This window comes from Panulirus ornatus, chromosome 1, assembly GCF_036320965.1.
Source record: "Panulirus ornatus isolate Po-2019 chromosome 1, ASM3632096v1, whole genome shotgun sequence".
NCBI classification, from domain to species: domain Eukaryota; kingdom Metazoa; phylum Arthropoda; class Malacostraca; order Decapoda; family Palinuridae; genus Panulirus; species Panulirus ornatus.
In genome coordinates, this window is record NC_092224.1 from 76874954 (window position 1) to 76893265 (window position 18312).

Here is an 18312-nt window from a genome sequence, read left to right on the forward strand (position 1 = left end):
TATGGGGGTGGGTTGGGCCATTTCTTTTGTCTGTATCCTTGCGCTACCTCGCAAACGCGGGAGACAGCAGCAAAAAAAAAAAAGAAATATATATATATATATATATATATGTATATATATATATATATATATATATATATATTTTTTTTTTTCTTTCAAACTATTCGCCATTTCCCGCGTTAACGAGGTAGCGTTAAGAACAGAGGACTGGGCCTTTACGGAAATATCCTCACCTGGCCCCCTTCTCTGTTTTTTTATTTGGAAAATTGAAAAAAAAACGAGAGGGGAGAATTTCCAGCCCTCCACTCCCTCCCCTTTCAGTTGCCTTCTACGACACGCAGGGAATACATGGGAAGTATTCTTTCTCCCCTATCCCCAGGGTCACTACATCAATTTCTGAATTAAATAAAATCAAACATTTTTATGGCTGATATAATTTAACAAAAATTTACATATCTGGAGTCTTTTTGACCTTTTGTTAATCTTTTCATTTACAAATATGCCTGGAGCAGTCTATAAAACAGTTATGGTGTCATCCAGGACCTGTGTGAACACTCCTGCAGCCCAAGGCTCTACTAGTTCCAGTAGCAGGGAAATGTAAACTCCTTTCAAGTGAGAAAATTCTGTCAAGAACTATTCTCCTAATGACAGAACCTGGCCAAGCATGACTTTTCATTCCTCAAGCGAGCAGAGTTCGGTAAAATCCATTCCTTCTTTTAAAATATGTTCAGCTACACATGTACCAGCCATAGTAGAAAGGTTTTAGACAAAAAGTGGTCAAGACTATGGGATGACCTAAAATTGACTTTCCTTATAATTCCTGTAACTTCTCACCTATGAGTGTGATTAATCAAAGGCTTGGAAAATTTTATTTCTTGGCATAAAACCAACCACTGTGCATATCCAATCTGTCCTGGGTGCCAATCTGTAAATGTTTCAAAACTTTTCCAATACATTCAGATCTGTGGCCCCATCTCTCTACATACAATGAAGTAAATACTTACTTTCGGTGAGACATTCGGTGTCTGTACAATAGTCCTGGGACTGTCGCAACTGTAAAATACACAAATAAATCATTATAAATGAATAAATATATATCAATACAATACACATAATATCAAGTACATAAAATGAGGATACATTTGTAATTACTTTCTTTGTTTGTATATATTGTCAAAGTTAAACCTGTCTAAGACATTCTGTACAATCTTGCATCTTTTTCTATTTTCTTTATATTGTCAGCATGAACAGCCTCATCATTTAGTTTATTCCATTCATCAGCCACTCCATTATGACAGAAGTACCTAAGGTATGCCCACTTTTTAACGTGTTTCCTGCTATGAACTAGCGATGATCATTCTCTGAAAATTGAAGGGACTGTTCACTGTCAATACTCTTAATTTCATCAAGACATCAGGAGCAAAATCCAAAGTCATACCTATATAATAGTAGAGAAAAAGAACCAACATTACAACATAGGGCAAGTGGATCAAGTTTTGTAATTAACCTGAGGGAGTTGGACGATTTCAACTGAACTCTGTTAATTAAGGATGAAGAGCTAGAACCACCACAGATGCGAGAACAGTACTCCATAAAAGGATGGGACAATCAAGAAAAGAAATTTCAATATCTAAGCAGGACTCCTAGTTTCTTAAAGGAAGACAGCTATTTCTGTAAAGTAGGGTTTCCAAGGTAGAGTGAATGTTAGGGTAATACAATGTATGTTCATTTTGTCATGAAGTGAAATTACAGAATCATCAAAGGAAGAGGAAAGCTGAGAAGAATTTTCAACAAAGGTGGGTAGAAATGGTGTCTTGGAGGCATAAAACATAACCAGATTTCATCTACCTCACCAAGATATTCTGTCCAAGACTTTGGTTACTGAGGAAGTTTTGTCATGACAAGATGCAGATTGAGTGAGAGAAGAAGGTGCAGAATTTCAGGATGTGGAAGAACGCAATGCTGAGTAGTCAGCATATGAGAACATTTACATATTTGTGTAAGAAAGGTAATCATTGCCAAAAAGAAGAAAAAGTGTAGGACACAGGACAAAACCTCGAGGGTCACTAATGTTGATGGAGATCAGGGGTACAGGCTGATCCACCAACAAACATGGAGGTAAACTGACCGGAAAGGAAGGAGCAAAGTGAGGGAGGGAAGCCAAAATAAGGGGGCTTAAAGATGACACCTGATGCCACAACCTGTCAAAACCTTATCATAACACCTTTCTCCTACCCTTTCATTACTTAATCAACCCTCATCACACCAAATATTGCCCTCAAACATCTAAATGCCAACATATTCACCCTCTTCTGTGCTTTCTCAACTATAGTCATTGCTTTCCATCTTTACAATATGGTCATGACTACTGTGCCTTAAACACACCCATGTTCACCCACCCCCAGATAGTAACCTCTCTTTCCACAAATTCCTTGATGTTGCCAGAACCTGTGCCCCCTCACCCATCCCATGATTCACCTCAGCTTCTAAGGTTTAATTTGCTGCTATGTCCATTCTCACTTCACTCCCAATCATTTGCATAGATTTCACCACCCCTAATATATATAACACTGACAAAACACACACAGAGGTCCCTTGCCTACCACAATTTTTAGTATACACTTTGACTAATGTATTCCATTTTACTAACCATTGCATCAAGTATTTAGTATCCAGTTTCCATGGCACCAACAAAATATTATCCATGAATTGGGCATATGTGAAGTGGCCATGGGCTGAATCTGGTCCAGCCCAACATGCTAACATTTCTAAGAAGAGAACTTCATAACCAAAATGTGTCGCTCAGACAAGCTGTGACAGTCTTTTGTATGGTGTAGCTGGCCGGGTGCTATGTAGGAGTATGTAAGTGCAGCATCAATGGTAATATACTGCCAAAGTATTATTACCTTACAGTTTTGAACATCATTTCGTTGTACTTTTATAACTCTTAGTACTTTTATAACATAAGCATGTTTTGAATTATAATTTGTTATTTCTAACCAATAAGGTTTCAGTATATGAATCAATGTATCTCAAGGATCAAAGCCCCTAACCTCCAATTTTCCAAAGGCCCAGTACCTTGCCAACCAAGGTTTTGCCGTTCATGGGATCTTCTAGGAACATAACCCCGAGCAAGGGACCTCTGTACACACTGAAATATCCCGACAAGCACTAAATAACTGACCTCCTGACTGATTTTTAAATTTCAACCAACCATACATACACCCATCAGTCACCACACTCCACAGATAAACTTAAATCATACTCTCCCATTTACACTCTAGACATCATCCATCACTACAATACTACAAACACAGTTCAACATATCCCAAGGCTCTTCATTACAACGATAAAACTACCATAAAGAAGACGTCGGGCAATTCCCACTCAATTGCCCTGCACTCAGCACAGAAGATGCAAGCACATCATCATAAAACTTTTTGACCTATGGATGTGGCTTCCCAAGTGCTCTTGGAGCCTCATAAGGATACATAAATATATAAATATATATTCTTCTTATACTTGACTGCCATTTCCCAAGTTAGAGATAGCGCCAGGATATAGACAAAGAAAGACTTATCCACTCACTTATACAGAAAACCCTCGATTTAATGCAACCCGATATAACAGATTTTGGATTTAATGGACAAATAATAATACAGTACATTAATCAATTATAATTCAAAAAATAACTTTAAAAAATTCTAAACATACACCATGTGAATTTCATACCATACTTGTTTTTGGTAGTGGGAAGACTCGCTTTCTTTCAGTCTCAGTCTGCCTCAAGCTATTGAGTGGTAAGGTTGAATTCAGTTTCCATTGTTTCAGAATTGGGATTTTATTAATTGAATAATTTTGCAAACCTTACAATTCAAAATGGCATCAAGTGACTTTAAGAGGTGCAATGAAATATGGTAGTCCATTCTCACTTCATTATAGAGGTATACTTTCAAAGGAGTAGGGTGGCATCAATTCTATCTCATGCCTCCAACTGCCCAGAAAGCCACGAGTGTTCCCACGCTGCCGTAAGCCAGCTGCCCAACTATCGTACCACACATTAAACCCTACAACCCCTCATTAGAGTTTGGTAACTAAATATGACATTTTCTTACAACAAAAACAAAAGCAAAACTAGAAACAAGAAAACAAAAATGAAATCTAAATTTGACAAGGTATAAGGCAAAGATACACAAATCACTGCTCAGTAGCAATACTCTTCCTTTACATGTGAGCAAGACAAAAATGACATAAATTAGTGTTCACTCATCACAGGAGCCACCACAAACAATCCTACAAGTGTGTGGGATGATGTCTTACATGGTGAGGGAGCTGCTGCTTGAGACTGGGTGTCGCCACAACTGGGGGAAAAGCTGCTGTTGGTGGGTACTCTCCTTGAACCACAGGTGTTGTGGGGTGTAGATGATGTCGGTTTTGCAAAGACAGGTGGCCACTGCCATTTAGCTTCACTGAGTATTGTCTATATGGCTTCACCTCCACTATCACACATGACCTGTCCCACACCTTCGAAGCGATGTCCTGCAAGCAGACGGGTGCCCACAAACAGGAGAGGCAATGTAGCGGCATCCCTGCAGGGCTGTCCTGCACGCAAGCCTGGCTCTCTGCTATAGCCTACTCCCTGTTTTGCAGAGTTCTCCATCTTGCAACTGTCTTCCTGCTGCCAGCTGTGCAGGTGACATATCCCCCTATCTTATGAGGGTGATGAGATATTGGAGCATAGCCTGAGTCGCTTTGCTGTTGTGCAGGCTATCTCCAATACCCATGTTGCCCCTCAACACCTGTCTGGCTGCCTTTACCTCTGCTTTGGCATGTTCAATGGACTGGGGGAAGTGAACTGAGGAGATGCGGGCCATTATTCCCCATTTTTTGTAGAAAGCTTTCATCCCCTTGCAGTAAAGAGTGGTTCCCCCTTCCGAGGCAATTTCCTTGGATGTGCCCCATCTCCTGAAGAAGGTGAGCAGCCTTGCGATACCTTGGGATTCTCCTGCGTAGGTTCAAATTCTACTCACTGCACCATGTAAGAGGTTCATTGAAAACATGTAGACCATCCTCACATTATCATATAGAAGTATCCTTTCACAGGAGAGGGGTGGCATCACCTCTACCTCAGTTTGTCCACTTCCCACAAACTAAAACCTACAGTGATAGAGGAGTTAAAAGAAAGCATGTGAACTTAAATGTGGCACAGAAATAGGTTACACTTAATTAACGGACTTTTTCCGTTAACGGACACCCCTACCCCATTAGTCCATTAAGTTGAGGGTTTACTGTGTGTGTATATATATAAGTATACTTTTTTGTATCAAATTTGATCGCTGTTTCCCACATGAGCGAGATAGTGACTACCCTGTTTCCCCTTTTAGAAAATGAAATACAAAAAGGAATAGGGGTTCCAACAATGTTATATGGTTGCGAGGCATGGGCTATAGATAGAGTTGTGCGGAGGAGGGTGGATGCACTGGAAATGAGATATTTAGAGGACAATATGTGGTGTAAGGTGGTTTGATCAAGTAAGTAATGAAAGGGTAAGAGAGATGTGTGGCAATAAAAAGAGTGTGGTTGAGAGAGCAGAAGAGGGTGTTTTGAAATGGTTTGGTCATATGAAGAGAATGAGTGAGGAAAGATTGACAAAAAGGACATATGTGTCAGAGGTGGAGGGAACGAGGAGAAGTGGGAGACCAAATTGGAGGTGGAAAGATGGTGAAAAAGATCTTGAGTGATTGGGGCCTGAACCTGCAGGAGGGTGAAAGGCGTGTAAGGAATAGAGTGAATTGGAATGATGTGGTATACCAGGGTTGATGTGCTGTCAATGGATTGAACCAGGGCATGTGAAGTGTCTGGGGTAAACCATGGAAAGTTCTGTGGGGCCTGGATGTGGAAAGGGAGCTGGGTTTTGGTGCATTATTACATGACAGCTAGAGACTGAGTGTGAACGAACGTGGCCTTAGTTGTCGTTTCCTAAAGCTACCTCGCGCACATGCAGGGGGAGGGGGTTGTTATTTCATGTGTGGCAGGGTGGCGACGGGAATGAATAAGGGCAGACTGTATGAATTATGTACATGTGTATATATGTATATGTCTGTGTGTGTAAATATGTATATGTTGGGATGTATAGGTATATATATGTGCGTGTGTGGACGTGTATGTATATACATATGTATGTGGGTGGGTTGGGCCATTCTTTCGTCTGTTTCCTTGCGCTACCTCACTGACGCAGGAGACAGCGTTTGTACAAAGTATAATAAATAAATATTTTCTATACTTAACCACTGTCTCCCGTGTTAGTGAACTAGCACAAAAAACAGATAAGGGATGGCCCGTCCCACCGACATACACATGTATATACATAAAAGCCCATACACACACATATACGTACATATACTTTTCAACGTATCCATAAACAGACATATACATATATACACACGTACATATCCATACTTGCTGCCTTCATCCACTCCCGTCGCCAACCCGCCACACACGAAATAGCATTCCCCCCCCCAGCAAGGTAGCGCCAGGAACAGACATAAAAGGCCACATTCGTTCACACTCAGTCTCTACCTGTCGTGTAATAAACCGAAACCACAACTCCCTTTCCACATCCAAGCCCCACACACCTTTCCATGGTTTACCCGAGATGCTTCACATGCCCTGGTTCAATCCTTTGACAGCACATCGACCCCAGTATACCACATCATTTCAATTCACTCTATTCCTTGCACGCCTTTCATCCTCCTGTATGTATATTCAGGTCCCAATTGCTCAAAATCTTTCTCACTCCATCCTTCCACCTCCAATTTGGTCTCCCGCTTCTCCTTCCCTTTACCTATGACACACATATCCTCTTCGTCAATTTTTCTTCACTCATTCTCTCCATGTGTCCAAACAATTTCAACACACTCTCTTCTGCTCTCTCAACCACACTCTTTTTATTACCACAGATCTCTCTTACCCTTTCATTACTTACTCGATCTAACCACCTCACACCACATATTGTCTTCAAACATTTCATTTCCAACACATCCACCCTCCACCACACAGCCCTATCTATAGCCCATGCCTCGCAACCATATAACATTGTTGGAACCACTATTCCTTCAAACACTCATTTTTGCTCTCAGAGATAACGTTCTCACCTTCCACACATTCTTCAATGCTCCCAGAACCTTCGCTCCCTCCCCCAACCTGTAACTCACTTCCGCTTCCAGGGTTCCATCCGCTGCTAAATCCACTCCCACATATCTAAAACACTTCCATTCCTCCAGTTTTTCTCCATTCAAAATCACCTTCAAATTAACTTGTCCCTCAACCCTACTGAACCTAATAACCTTGCTCTTAATTCACATTTACTCTCAGCTTTCTTCTTTCACACACTTTACCAAACTCAGTCACCAACTTCTGCAGTTTCTCATCCGAATCAGCCACCAGTGCAGTATCGTCAGCGAACAGCAGCTGAATCACTTCCCAAGCCCTCTCATCCACAACAGACTTGCCCCTCTCTCCAAAACTCTTGTATTTACCTCCCTAACCACCCCACCCATAAACAAATTAAACAACCATGGAGACATCACACACCCCTGCTGCAACCCGACATTCACTGAGAACCAATCACTTTCCTCTCTTCCTACTCATACATATGCCTAACATCCTTGGTAGAAACTTTTCACTGCTTCTAGCATCTTACCTCCCACACCATATACTCTTAAAACCTTCCACAAAGCATCTCTACCCACCCTATCATATGCTTTCTCCAGATCCATAAATGCTACATACAAATCCATCTGTTTTTTCTAAATATTTCTCACATACATTCTTCAAAGCATCTGATCCACACATCCTCTACCACTTCTGAAACCACACTGCTCTTTCCCAATCTCATACACAAAAACAAAACATATCAAAGAGAGTCTCATTAACTATTCCTACAAGCTCAATGACTTCAACAAGTAACTAAAATAATACAAGTGTAAGAAACTCACAGTAGTAAAACCTACAAAGAGCACAAATACACTAGATATATCACTGCAACCAGATGCCAATAGCCCACACAAAAGATGAATGCATGTTCAAAGACTTCATTTCCAGAAATATCAACCATGCAATGCAAGAAAACAAAGTCAAGCTAGTTATCTACTATGCAAACTAAAAGCAAGCAACTCCATCATGAACGACCAGCTATACTAAAAACAGGGCAAATTACAAGAATCCTATGTAATTTATGAATTCAAATGTCAACATAGTGACTGTGAGCTCCTTACCAGCATGACCTATATGGGAAGCACAACCTATACACTGTCCAGAAGATTTACCCTTTTCCTACATAAAGGCTCCATCAAACTGTCACCAAGAAATGTACTAGTCTCACATGAGACAACTGTTAAATCTACAAGGATATTACACAGTGAACAAGACAAGACATGTGACACGGACCTCTGTTGCGTAACAGTTAGCATTACTGAACATCACATATGCATAGGCTACCTGAGATCAAACCTACATAGGTTTGAATCTTGCAGTAGCTGGTCCACAGTCCACCCAGTCATTTAGCCTCCCCTGGGGCGGGTTAAAAATAAATGGTATCTGGCACAAGCTAAGGTGTGTGTGTGCAGACATACAGAGGAGTAAAGACATGGTAAATATATGCAAGATTAAGAGGTGAAGCAACACGAGTGAAAAACCCTCCCTGTAACATGCAAACAGCAATCACAAGATGCTTTCACACTGCCAAAGCATTAATCATCTAGGAACAACAACCAGAAGATGGGCCAAGACAGGATACTAACAACTTTATGCCCTAACAATGCGTAACAACCAATGAGCGCAGAATGTTTCAAACATGTCCACCTACAGGTATTACCAAGCCTCACCCTGCTACCTGCAATCATTTCTGCTTTGCAAAAAAAATAAAAAAAACCCTGGTAAAACTACATTGTACAAATATGGAAGCTATCATCACCCAATGACGTGAATAATGATGGTGCAGGAAACAAAAATTGTAATGAATAATGACGTTGCAGGAAACAAAAATTGTAATGTCACACTACTTAAAAAAACAGTCCTTTTAATGATTATGGCAGACTCCCTGAAAAGCACTGAACAAGTCTGCTGACCCAGATTTAACTGCCAAACAAGCTAAACTTTTCATTTTTTATAAAGACTAATTGAACTCTTGTTGGAACTAGACTTGATTTTGCATTAGGAATGGTTTAACTGAAAGTTGGTGCTGCAGAATGTGAACACAGTACGACTATAACCAAACTATCCATAAAAACTAATATACAATTGATTCCCACTATCAGCTGCTCCAATTCCCTGTGATTCATCTATCTGGTGTTCATGGTAAATGATGGAGACAGGAAAAAAAAATTCAATATAAACACCTTAAGGCCCTAAAACTGCGAGTGGAAAGTTCAAATTGAGTCTAGTGCTCGTGGGAAGAAGAGCAGGAAGACGATCAGCTTGAGGTACAGTTAGACAGTCTGAAGGATTTTGATACTGGTCAATACGGTGCTGATAGTGCCAGAGCTCTTGGCTTGCTCACTACATCAGTGAGAACAACTGCTGAGCATGCAGATTACATGAGGAAGCATGCCTCCAGCAAAACACCTTGAGGTGCAAGTACAATCTCTCATACCAAAGGTGAGGTTATGGAGAACATGATGTAAATGCTGAGTGCTTGGATCAAAGATCAGAATAATCTTATTCCTGTACTTATTCATACATTTCTACTTAAAAAAATATTGTACTAAGCTCTATTTCTCAGCTAAATGCTTAATGATGCATCTGTATTATGCTACATGTTTTCTGGCATTTTATTTCGATTATGTGAAAATTAAGTTGAAAAAAATCCCCAAGAAACATGATCCCAGTCACCCCACTAAATTCCAAGGTAAACTGAAAATCCTAATCAAGTGATTCAGTTGTTTTTTCCTAAGAGCACATCTCCAATGTTATGCAGAAACAGGTGCATAACTTATCAAAAAATGTGGGCACGCCATCTACATGACAAATAGTATAAAATTCTTCATGTTTTCTTTAAAATCACAAAATGCAGTCTTAGTCTACAATCGTTTTTCTACAATGCTAACATACATTTTTAAAATTACTAACTGTTAGTTACATTCTACAGATTGAATTTTTGTAACATAATCTTTTAAATGAATCTAATCTGTACATCAAAATTATCCAATAATCAATGGTCTGTGACCAAGAGATTACATAATCAAAGCATTTCAATCACTGATTTCTGTTGTTACTAACCGAAATAATTAACCAGCTCCAGAATAAGTAATAAAGAGAAGCAATACAAGTACTCCTGGACCAAAGTTAAAATACAAAATTTATCCTCCTTCAAACCATTCAAATATCCAACTGCCTCACAAATCAACAGCATTAATAATCTGTCTTGAGAAATCATATGACAAAGGCATGATATCAAAATGCCTGGCACTATTTGTCATACAGCACGATGTAAGCTATAAAGACAGTATAAATTCCAAGAATCTTTTTCAACACTAGTAAATAAAACAATAAAAACAATTCAAGAGCTGAAGAAAACATCTGTGGGTTACTCATTTCATGTAATGCCAGGGAAATGGCTGTGTTCAGTGGAACCCTTTGTGTGTGAGTATGGAAAGGTGAAAGGAGATGAAAGTTTCCTGTAATGACTCACAAAATTGTGCAAAGTGAATGGAGATGAAAAAGTCTGGTTACTGCAAAAAATATTTTCTTCTGAAACAATCTACACTAGCTGAGAATACATATGAATGTTTTGAGAGACTGCTTCTGGTCTGCTCCTAATGGCATTGCCATTATAAATAAGATATACAATTCATATTGAGGGTGAAATAAAGTAACCACTGTTGAACAACACTATGTACACTCAGACTCCTGCTAGGTCTTGAGAGAATAGCTCTAAGGTGACAAAGGACCTGTCACTTATGACACTAGATTAACTCTCACTATCTGTTATGTCATTACTCCAGCAATATGTTTAAAAGTCATGATTACTTGAATCATAACATTAATTCATTATCACCTTTGCAATTCCATAAATCTATGAGACAACAAGATCATTAACAATGTTTCATAATGTTACTTGTTTGCAGTCTTTATTATCAAGAAAAATGATAGTAATGAAAACCCACCAGATGGTTCATGAAGTGGATTAATGATAATGATGAGTATGTGTCAGGTGGCTGATACAATATAGATGTTAGCACAGATAGTGATTACACTATAACAAATATGACTAAACAATGTTAATACCTACAGCAAACTTTTTACAAGAAAATCTGCACATGAATGTGGACAACACATCACTTTTTTTTCTATAAGAACATTTTCCATCAATTTGTGAGGAAAGTCCAAATAAAGTCATGGTAAACTTCCTTTCCTATAACAAATGCTAGGCGAGTCAAATGGCAATTAAAAATCAAAACCAGCTCATTCTGCTGCTACTGTATTCAAATTTCAAAGTTCCATGAAGAATCATACAAAACTAATGAACTTACCAAGGACAGGAGCCGTCTCATGGCCATTTCATGGCTCCAGATGCACTCACAAGGGTCAAATCCTCCATCAGCCATTATGTAGATCTGGGAAAAGTGAACAAATTTAGTACCTATATGCATTAAACAATTTTTTTTTTTTTTCAAACTATTCGCCATTTCCTGCATTAGCAAGGTAGCGTTAAGAACAGAGGACTGGGCCTCTGAGGGAATATCCTCACCTAGCCCCCTTCTCTGTTCCTTCTTTTGGAAAAAAAAAAAAAAAAAAAAAAAAAAAAAAAGGGGAGGATTTCCAGCCCCCCGCTCCCTCCCCTTTTAGTCGCCTTCTACGACACGCAAGGAATACTTGGGAAGTATTCTTTCTCCCCTATCCCCAGGGATAGCATTAAACAATATATATATATATATATATATATATATATATATATATATATATATATATATATATATATATATATATATATATATATAATTTTTTTTTTTTTTGCTTTGTCGCTGTCTCCCGCGTTTGCGAGGTAGCGCAAGGAAACAGACGAAAGAAATGGCCCAACCCACCCCCATACACATGTATATACATACGTCCACACACGCAAATATACATACCTACACAGCTTTCCATGGTTTACCCCAGACGCTTCACATGCCCTGATTCAATCCACTGACAGCACGCCAACCCCGGTATACCACATCGCTCCAATTCACTCTATTCCTTGCACACTTTTCACCCTCCTGCAGGTTCAGTCCCCAATCGCTCAAAATCTTTTTTCACTCCATCCTTCAACCTCTAATTTGGTGTCCCACTTCTCCTCGTTCCCTCTACCTCTGACAAATATCCTTTTAGTCAATCTTTCCTCACTCATTCTCTCCATGTGACCAAACCATTTCAAAACACCCTCTTCTGCTCTCTCAACCACACTCTTTTTATTACCACACATCTCTCTTACCCTGTCATTACTTACTCGATCAAACCACCTCACACCACATTGTCCTCAAACACCTCATTTCCAACACATCCACCCTCCTCTGCTCAACCCTATCTACAGCCCACGCCTCGCAACCATACAACATTGTTGGAACCACTATTCCTTCAAACATACCCATTTTTGCTTTCTGAGATAATGTTCTCGATTTCCACACATTCTTCAAGGCTCTCAGAATTTTCGCCCCCTCCCTCACCCTATGATTCACTTCTGCTTCCATGGTTCCATCTGCTGCCAAATCCACTCCCAGATATCTGAAACACTTCACTTCCTCCAGTTTTCCTTGCACACCTTTCACCCTCCACTTTGGTCTCCCACTTCTTATTCCCTCCACCTCTGACACATATATCCTCTTTGTCAATTTTTCCTCACTCATCCTCTCTATGTGACCAAATCATTTCAATACATCCTCATCTGCTCTCTCAACCACACTCTTTTTATTACCACACATCCCTCTTACCCTTTCATTACTTATTTGATCAAACCACCTCACACCACATACTGTCCTCAAACATCTCATTTCCAACACATCCACCCTCCTCCACACAACCCTATCTATCGACATGCAGGGAATACGTGGTAAGTATTCTTTCTCCCCTAGCCCCAGGGATATATATATATACATATATATATATATATATTTAAACATATATATATATACATATATATATATACTATTCGCCATTTCCCGCATTAGCAAGGTAGCGTTAAGAACAGAGGACTGGGCCTTTGTGGCAATATCCTCATCTGGCCCCCTTCTCTGTTCCTTCTTTTGGGGAAAAAAAAAAAAAAAAAAATATATATATATATATATATATATATATATATGCGGGAAATGGCGAATAGTTTGAAAGAAAGAAAGAAATATATATATATATATATATATATGTATATATATATATATATATATATATATATATATATATATATATATATTAATTCCCTGGGGATAGGGGAGAAAGAATACTTCCCACGTATTCCCTGCGTGTCGTAGAAGGCGACTAAAAGGGAAGGGAGCGGGGGGCTGGAAATCCTCCCCTCTCGTTTTTTTTTTTTTCCAAAAGAAGGAACAGAGGAGAGGTCCAGGTGAGGATATTCCCTCAAAGGCCCAGTCCTCTGTTCTTAACGCTACCTCGCTATTGCGGGAAATAGCGAATAGTATGAAAAAAAAAAAAAAAATATATATATATATATATATATATATATATATATATATATATATATATATATATATATATATATATATATATATATATATGTGCTCTGTGGAAGGTATTAAGAATATATGGTGTGGGAGGCAAGTTGTTAGAAGCAGTGAAAAGTTTTTATCAAGGATGTAAGGCATGTGTACGTGTAGGAAGAGAGGAAAGTGATTGGTTCTCAGTGAATGTAGGTTTGCGGCAGGGGTGTGTGATGTCTCCATGGTTGTTTAATTTGTTTATGGATGGGGTTGTTAGGGAGGTGAATGCAAGAGTTTTGGAAAGAGGGGCAAGTATGAAGTCTGTTGGGGATGAGAGAGCTTGGGAAGTGAGTCAGTTGTTGTTCACTGATGATACAGTGCTGGTGGCTGATTCATGTGAGAAACTGCAGAAGCTGGTGACTGAGTTTGGTAAAGTGTGTGAAAGAAGAAAGTTAAGAGTAAATGTGAATAAGAGCAAGGTTATTAGGTACAGTAGGGTTGAGGGTCAAGTCAATTGGGAGGTGAGTTTGAATGGAGAAAAACTGGAGGAAGTGAAGTGTTTTAGATATCTGGGAGTGGATCTGGCAGCGGATGGAACCATGGAAGCGGAAGTGGATCATAGGGTGGGGGAGGGGGCGAAAATTCTGGGAGGCTTGAAGAATGTGTGGAAGTCGAGAACATTATCTCGGAAAGCAAAAATGGGTATGTTTGAAGGAATAGTGGTTCCAACAATGTTGTATGGTTGCGAGGCGTGGGCTATGGATAGAGTTGTGCGCAGGAGGATGGATGTGCTGGAAATGAGATGTTTGAGGACAATGTGTGGTGTGAGGTGGTTTGATCGAGTAAGTAACGTAAGGGTGAGAGAGATGTGTGGAAATAAAAAGAGCGTGGTTGAGAGAGCAGAAGAGGGTGTTTTGAAATGGTTTGGGCACATGGAGAGAATGAGTGAGGAAAGATTGACCAAGAGGATATATGTGTCGGAGGTGGAGGGAACGAGGAGAAGAGGGAGACCAAATTGGAGGTGGAAAGATGGAGTGAAAAAGATTTTGTGTGATCGAGGCCTGAACATGCAGGAGGGTGAAAGGAGGGCAAGAAATAGAGTGAATTGGAGCGATGTGGTATACCGGGGTTGACGTGCTGTCAGTGGATTGAATCAGGGCATGTGAAGCGTCTGGGGTAAACCATGGAAAGCTGTGTAGGTATGTATATTTGCGTGTGTGGACGTGTATGTATATACATGTGTATGGGGGTGGGTTGGGCCATTTCTTTCGTCTGTTTCCTTTCGTCTGTTTCCCGTCTGTTTCCTTTCCTTTTACAAGACGAAATGTGGCAAGGCAGCTGGAGTGGATGGCACTACACTTGAATTTATCAAGAAAGGTGGTGACTGTGTTACTGATTAGTTGGTAAGGATCTTCATTGTATTGATCATGGTGAGGTACCTGAGGATTAGCAAAATCATGTAAGGCATCATTTAATAAATGTGGCAAGGCAGCTGGAGTGGATGGCACTACACTTGAATTTATCAAGAAAGGTGGTGACTGTGTTATTGATTAGTTGGTAAGGATCTTCATTGTACTTATCATGGTGAGGTACCTGAGGATTAGCAAAATTAAGTAAGGTATTTAATAAAGGTGAGTGTTTAAAAACTACAGAAGTATAAGTTTGTTTAGTATACCTGGTAAGTCGTATGGTAGGGTGTTAAAAGGGAGAAAGCATGTATAGAGCATCAGACTGGGGAGGAGCAGCATGGTTTCAGAAGCGGTGGAAAATGTGTGGACAAGTGTTTTTGTAAGGAACGTGTTAGAGAAATGCTTAGAGAAACATTGATTTCTGTGTGGCAATTATGGACTAAGAGCATAAGATAGGTTTGACAGTGTGTGCAAGGAAAGCTGAAAGAACAATAAGTTTTTATCAAGGGTGTAAGGCATGTGTACGAGTAAGAAGAGAGGATAGTGGATGGTTCCAAGTGAAGGTTGATCTATGTCAGGGTGTATGATGTCACCAGAGGTGTTCAGTTTGTTCAAGGATTTGGGGGTGAGGGAGGTGAATGGGATAGGCTTGGAGATAGGGACAAATATGTAGACTGTAGGAGATGATAGGGCCTTGAGAAGTGAGTCAGTTGTTGCTAGCTGATGATACAACACAGGAGGCAGATTCAAGTGATAATCTGCAGAAGATGGTGACTGAGTTTGGATGTGCGTGGGAAGAGAAAGTTTAGAAAAAATGTTAATGACAGCAAAGTTGTTAGGTTTAGCAGGGTTAAGGGACAGGTTAGTTAGGGTGTGATTTTTGAATGGAGAAAACTTGGAAGGAAGTGATGTATTTCACATACCTGGGAGTGGACATGGCAGCAAATGGAGCCATGGAAGCAGAAGAATCATAGAGTGTGAGGGTTTGAAGGTTTTGGTAGCTGTGAAGATTGTGTGCAAGGAAAGACGTTATTTGGGAGGGCAAAAATGGGTATGTTTGAAGGAACAGTAGTCCCAAAAGTATTATATGGATATGAGGCATGGGCTATAGATAAGGCTGTGCTTAGGGGGTGGATGTGTTGGAAATGAAATGTTTGAGGACAATATCTGGTGTGAGGTGATTTGATCAAGTAAGTAATGAAAGTGTAAGAGAAATGTTTGGTAACAAAAAGAGTGTGGTTGAGAAAGCTGAAGAGGGTGTGGTTATATGGTAAGAATGAGTGAGGAAAGGTTGACAAAGAGGATATATGTATCAGAAGTAGAGGAAACAAGGAGAACAGGCAGACAAAATTGGAAATGGAAGGATGGAGTGAGAAAGATTTTGGGTGATCAAGGCCTGAATGCACAGGAGGGTAAAAGGTGTGCATGGGGTAAAGTGAATTGGAATAATGTGGTGTACAGGGGCTGATGTGCTGTTAGTGGACAGAACCAGGGCATATGAAGCATCTAGGGTAAACCAAAGAAAATTCTGTGAAGCCTGGTTGTGGATAGGGAGCTGTGGTTTCGGTGCATTACACATGACAGCTAGAGAATGAGCAAATGTGGGAAGGACATGGGAAGATAGAAAGTTCCAAAGCTTTGAGGTGTAGGGAAAGAAACAGTTATCAAAATGACCCACCCTTGAGTTGCCAAAGCCACAAAGTAATCATGTGATACACAAGCTTGCCACACAAGCAGCTAGCTCTCAGGAGCAAAAACTAAAGTAATACCTACAGAAGAGGGAAAATGAACCAACACTGCTGTGTACGGCAAATGGATTAGGTTTTGAAGTTAGCCTGGGACAGCTGATAAGTGGACAGCTTTCAACTTAACTCTATCAAGTAAGGATGCAGAGCTAGAACCCCAGTTGTGAGAACAGTACTCCATTAAGAACTGATCAATCCTTCGTAAAACAGAGCAACTGCTCAGAAGAAACTTTTTACGATATCTAAACAGGACTCTCAGCTTCTTAGAAGTAGACTTGGCTATTTCCATAATAAGGGGTCTCCAAGATTGAGTGGAGGTTACACTAATACCAAGTATGTTCACTTAGTCATGATACAGAATTATGGAACCGTCATAGGAAAGAGGAAAGTTGTGAAGAATCTTCAATAGAGAGGTGAACAGAAACTAGATCTTAGAGGCACTATACTAATTCATATTTTGTCTAGCCCACCGAGATATCCTATCCAAGTCTGAGTTAATTGAGGAAGTTGTGTCGACACGAGATGCAGATCAAGTGAGGGAGGAAGGAGCAGACTTGAAGGATGTGGAAGAGTGTAGTGCTGAGTCATCAGCACATGAGTGCATTTGGTTATTTGTACAAGAAAGGAAATGGCTGATAAGGAAAAAAGTGAATGAGACAGGACAGAACTTTGAGGGACACCAATGATGATGGATCTTGGAGGCTTTATACTTAACCAGATTCTGTCTACCCCAATAAGATATTCTGTCCGAGTTTACTGAGGAAGTTGTGTCAAGATGAAATGCACAGCAAGTGAGAGAGGAAGGAGCAGAATTGAGGGATGTTGAGGAGTGCAGTGTTGAGTTGACAGTGTATGAGTGCATTCGGTAATTTGCAGAAGAAAGAAAATTGTTGGTAAGGAGAAAAAGCGTATGAGACAAGCGTATGTTGACAGGAAAAGTGGGAGGCTGATCCAACAATAACCATCAACATAGATCAGCCAGACAGGATGCTACACATGAGGGAGCAAAGCGAGGGAGGAGAGCTCAGAGATAAGACCCGATGCCCCATCCTATCAAAGGGTTTGGATATATCAAGGGTTACTACACAAGATTCCCCAAAATCTTTCAAAGATGATGACTCGACATTAGTATGATGGGAAAGAATATCACCAGTGGATCTCATCTTAGGGTGCTGTACTGATGATCAGAGAGGACGCTGTAAGATTCAAGATGCCTGAGGCTGTGTGAAATGAGAAGGGTTTCAAAGACCTTGGAAATGGTAGATGTCAAAGCAACAACATGATAGTTAGAAGGGTTAAAACAGTCACCCTTCTAAGGAATGGATTGTAGTCACGCATGCTTCCATGACGAAGGAAAAGTTCTGTTTTTTAAAAAGATATGGAACAGACAAGGAAACAATTGCAAGTTTAGAGGCAAGCTCTTTTAGTACATGGAGATGGATGTCATCAGGACCATAAACTTTGCTTGTA

At 40.0% G+C, this 18312-nt stretch overlaps 1 protein-coding gene across 2 annotated transcripts in view; it reads right to left on the bottom strand.

Moving 5' to 3' along the window:
- Positions 1-18312, bottom strand: part of LOC139749870 (small integral membrane protein 14-like) — a 50552-nt gene that overhangs the window by 15124 nt on the left and 17116 nt on the right. For both annotated transcript variants that reach the window (XM_071664241.1, XM_071664230.1), the window contains exons 2-3: positions 11532-11615; positions 1005-1053 (exon numbers count right to left, since the gene is read on the bottom strand). In XM_071664241.1, coding sequence (XP_071520342.1) covers positions 1005-1053; positions 11532-11606 — 124 coding nt within the window. In that variant the 5' untranslated portion in view covers positions 11607-11615. The remainder of the gene's footprint in view (positions 1-1004; positions 1054-11531; positions 11616-18312) is intronic.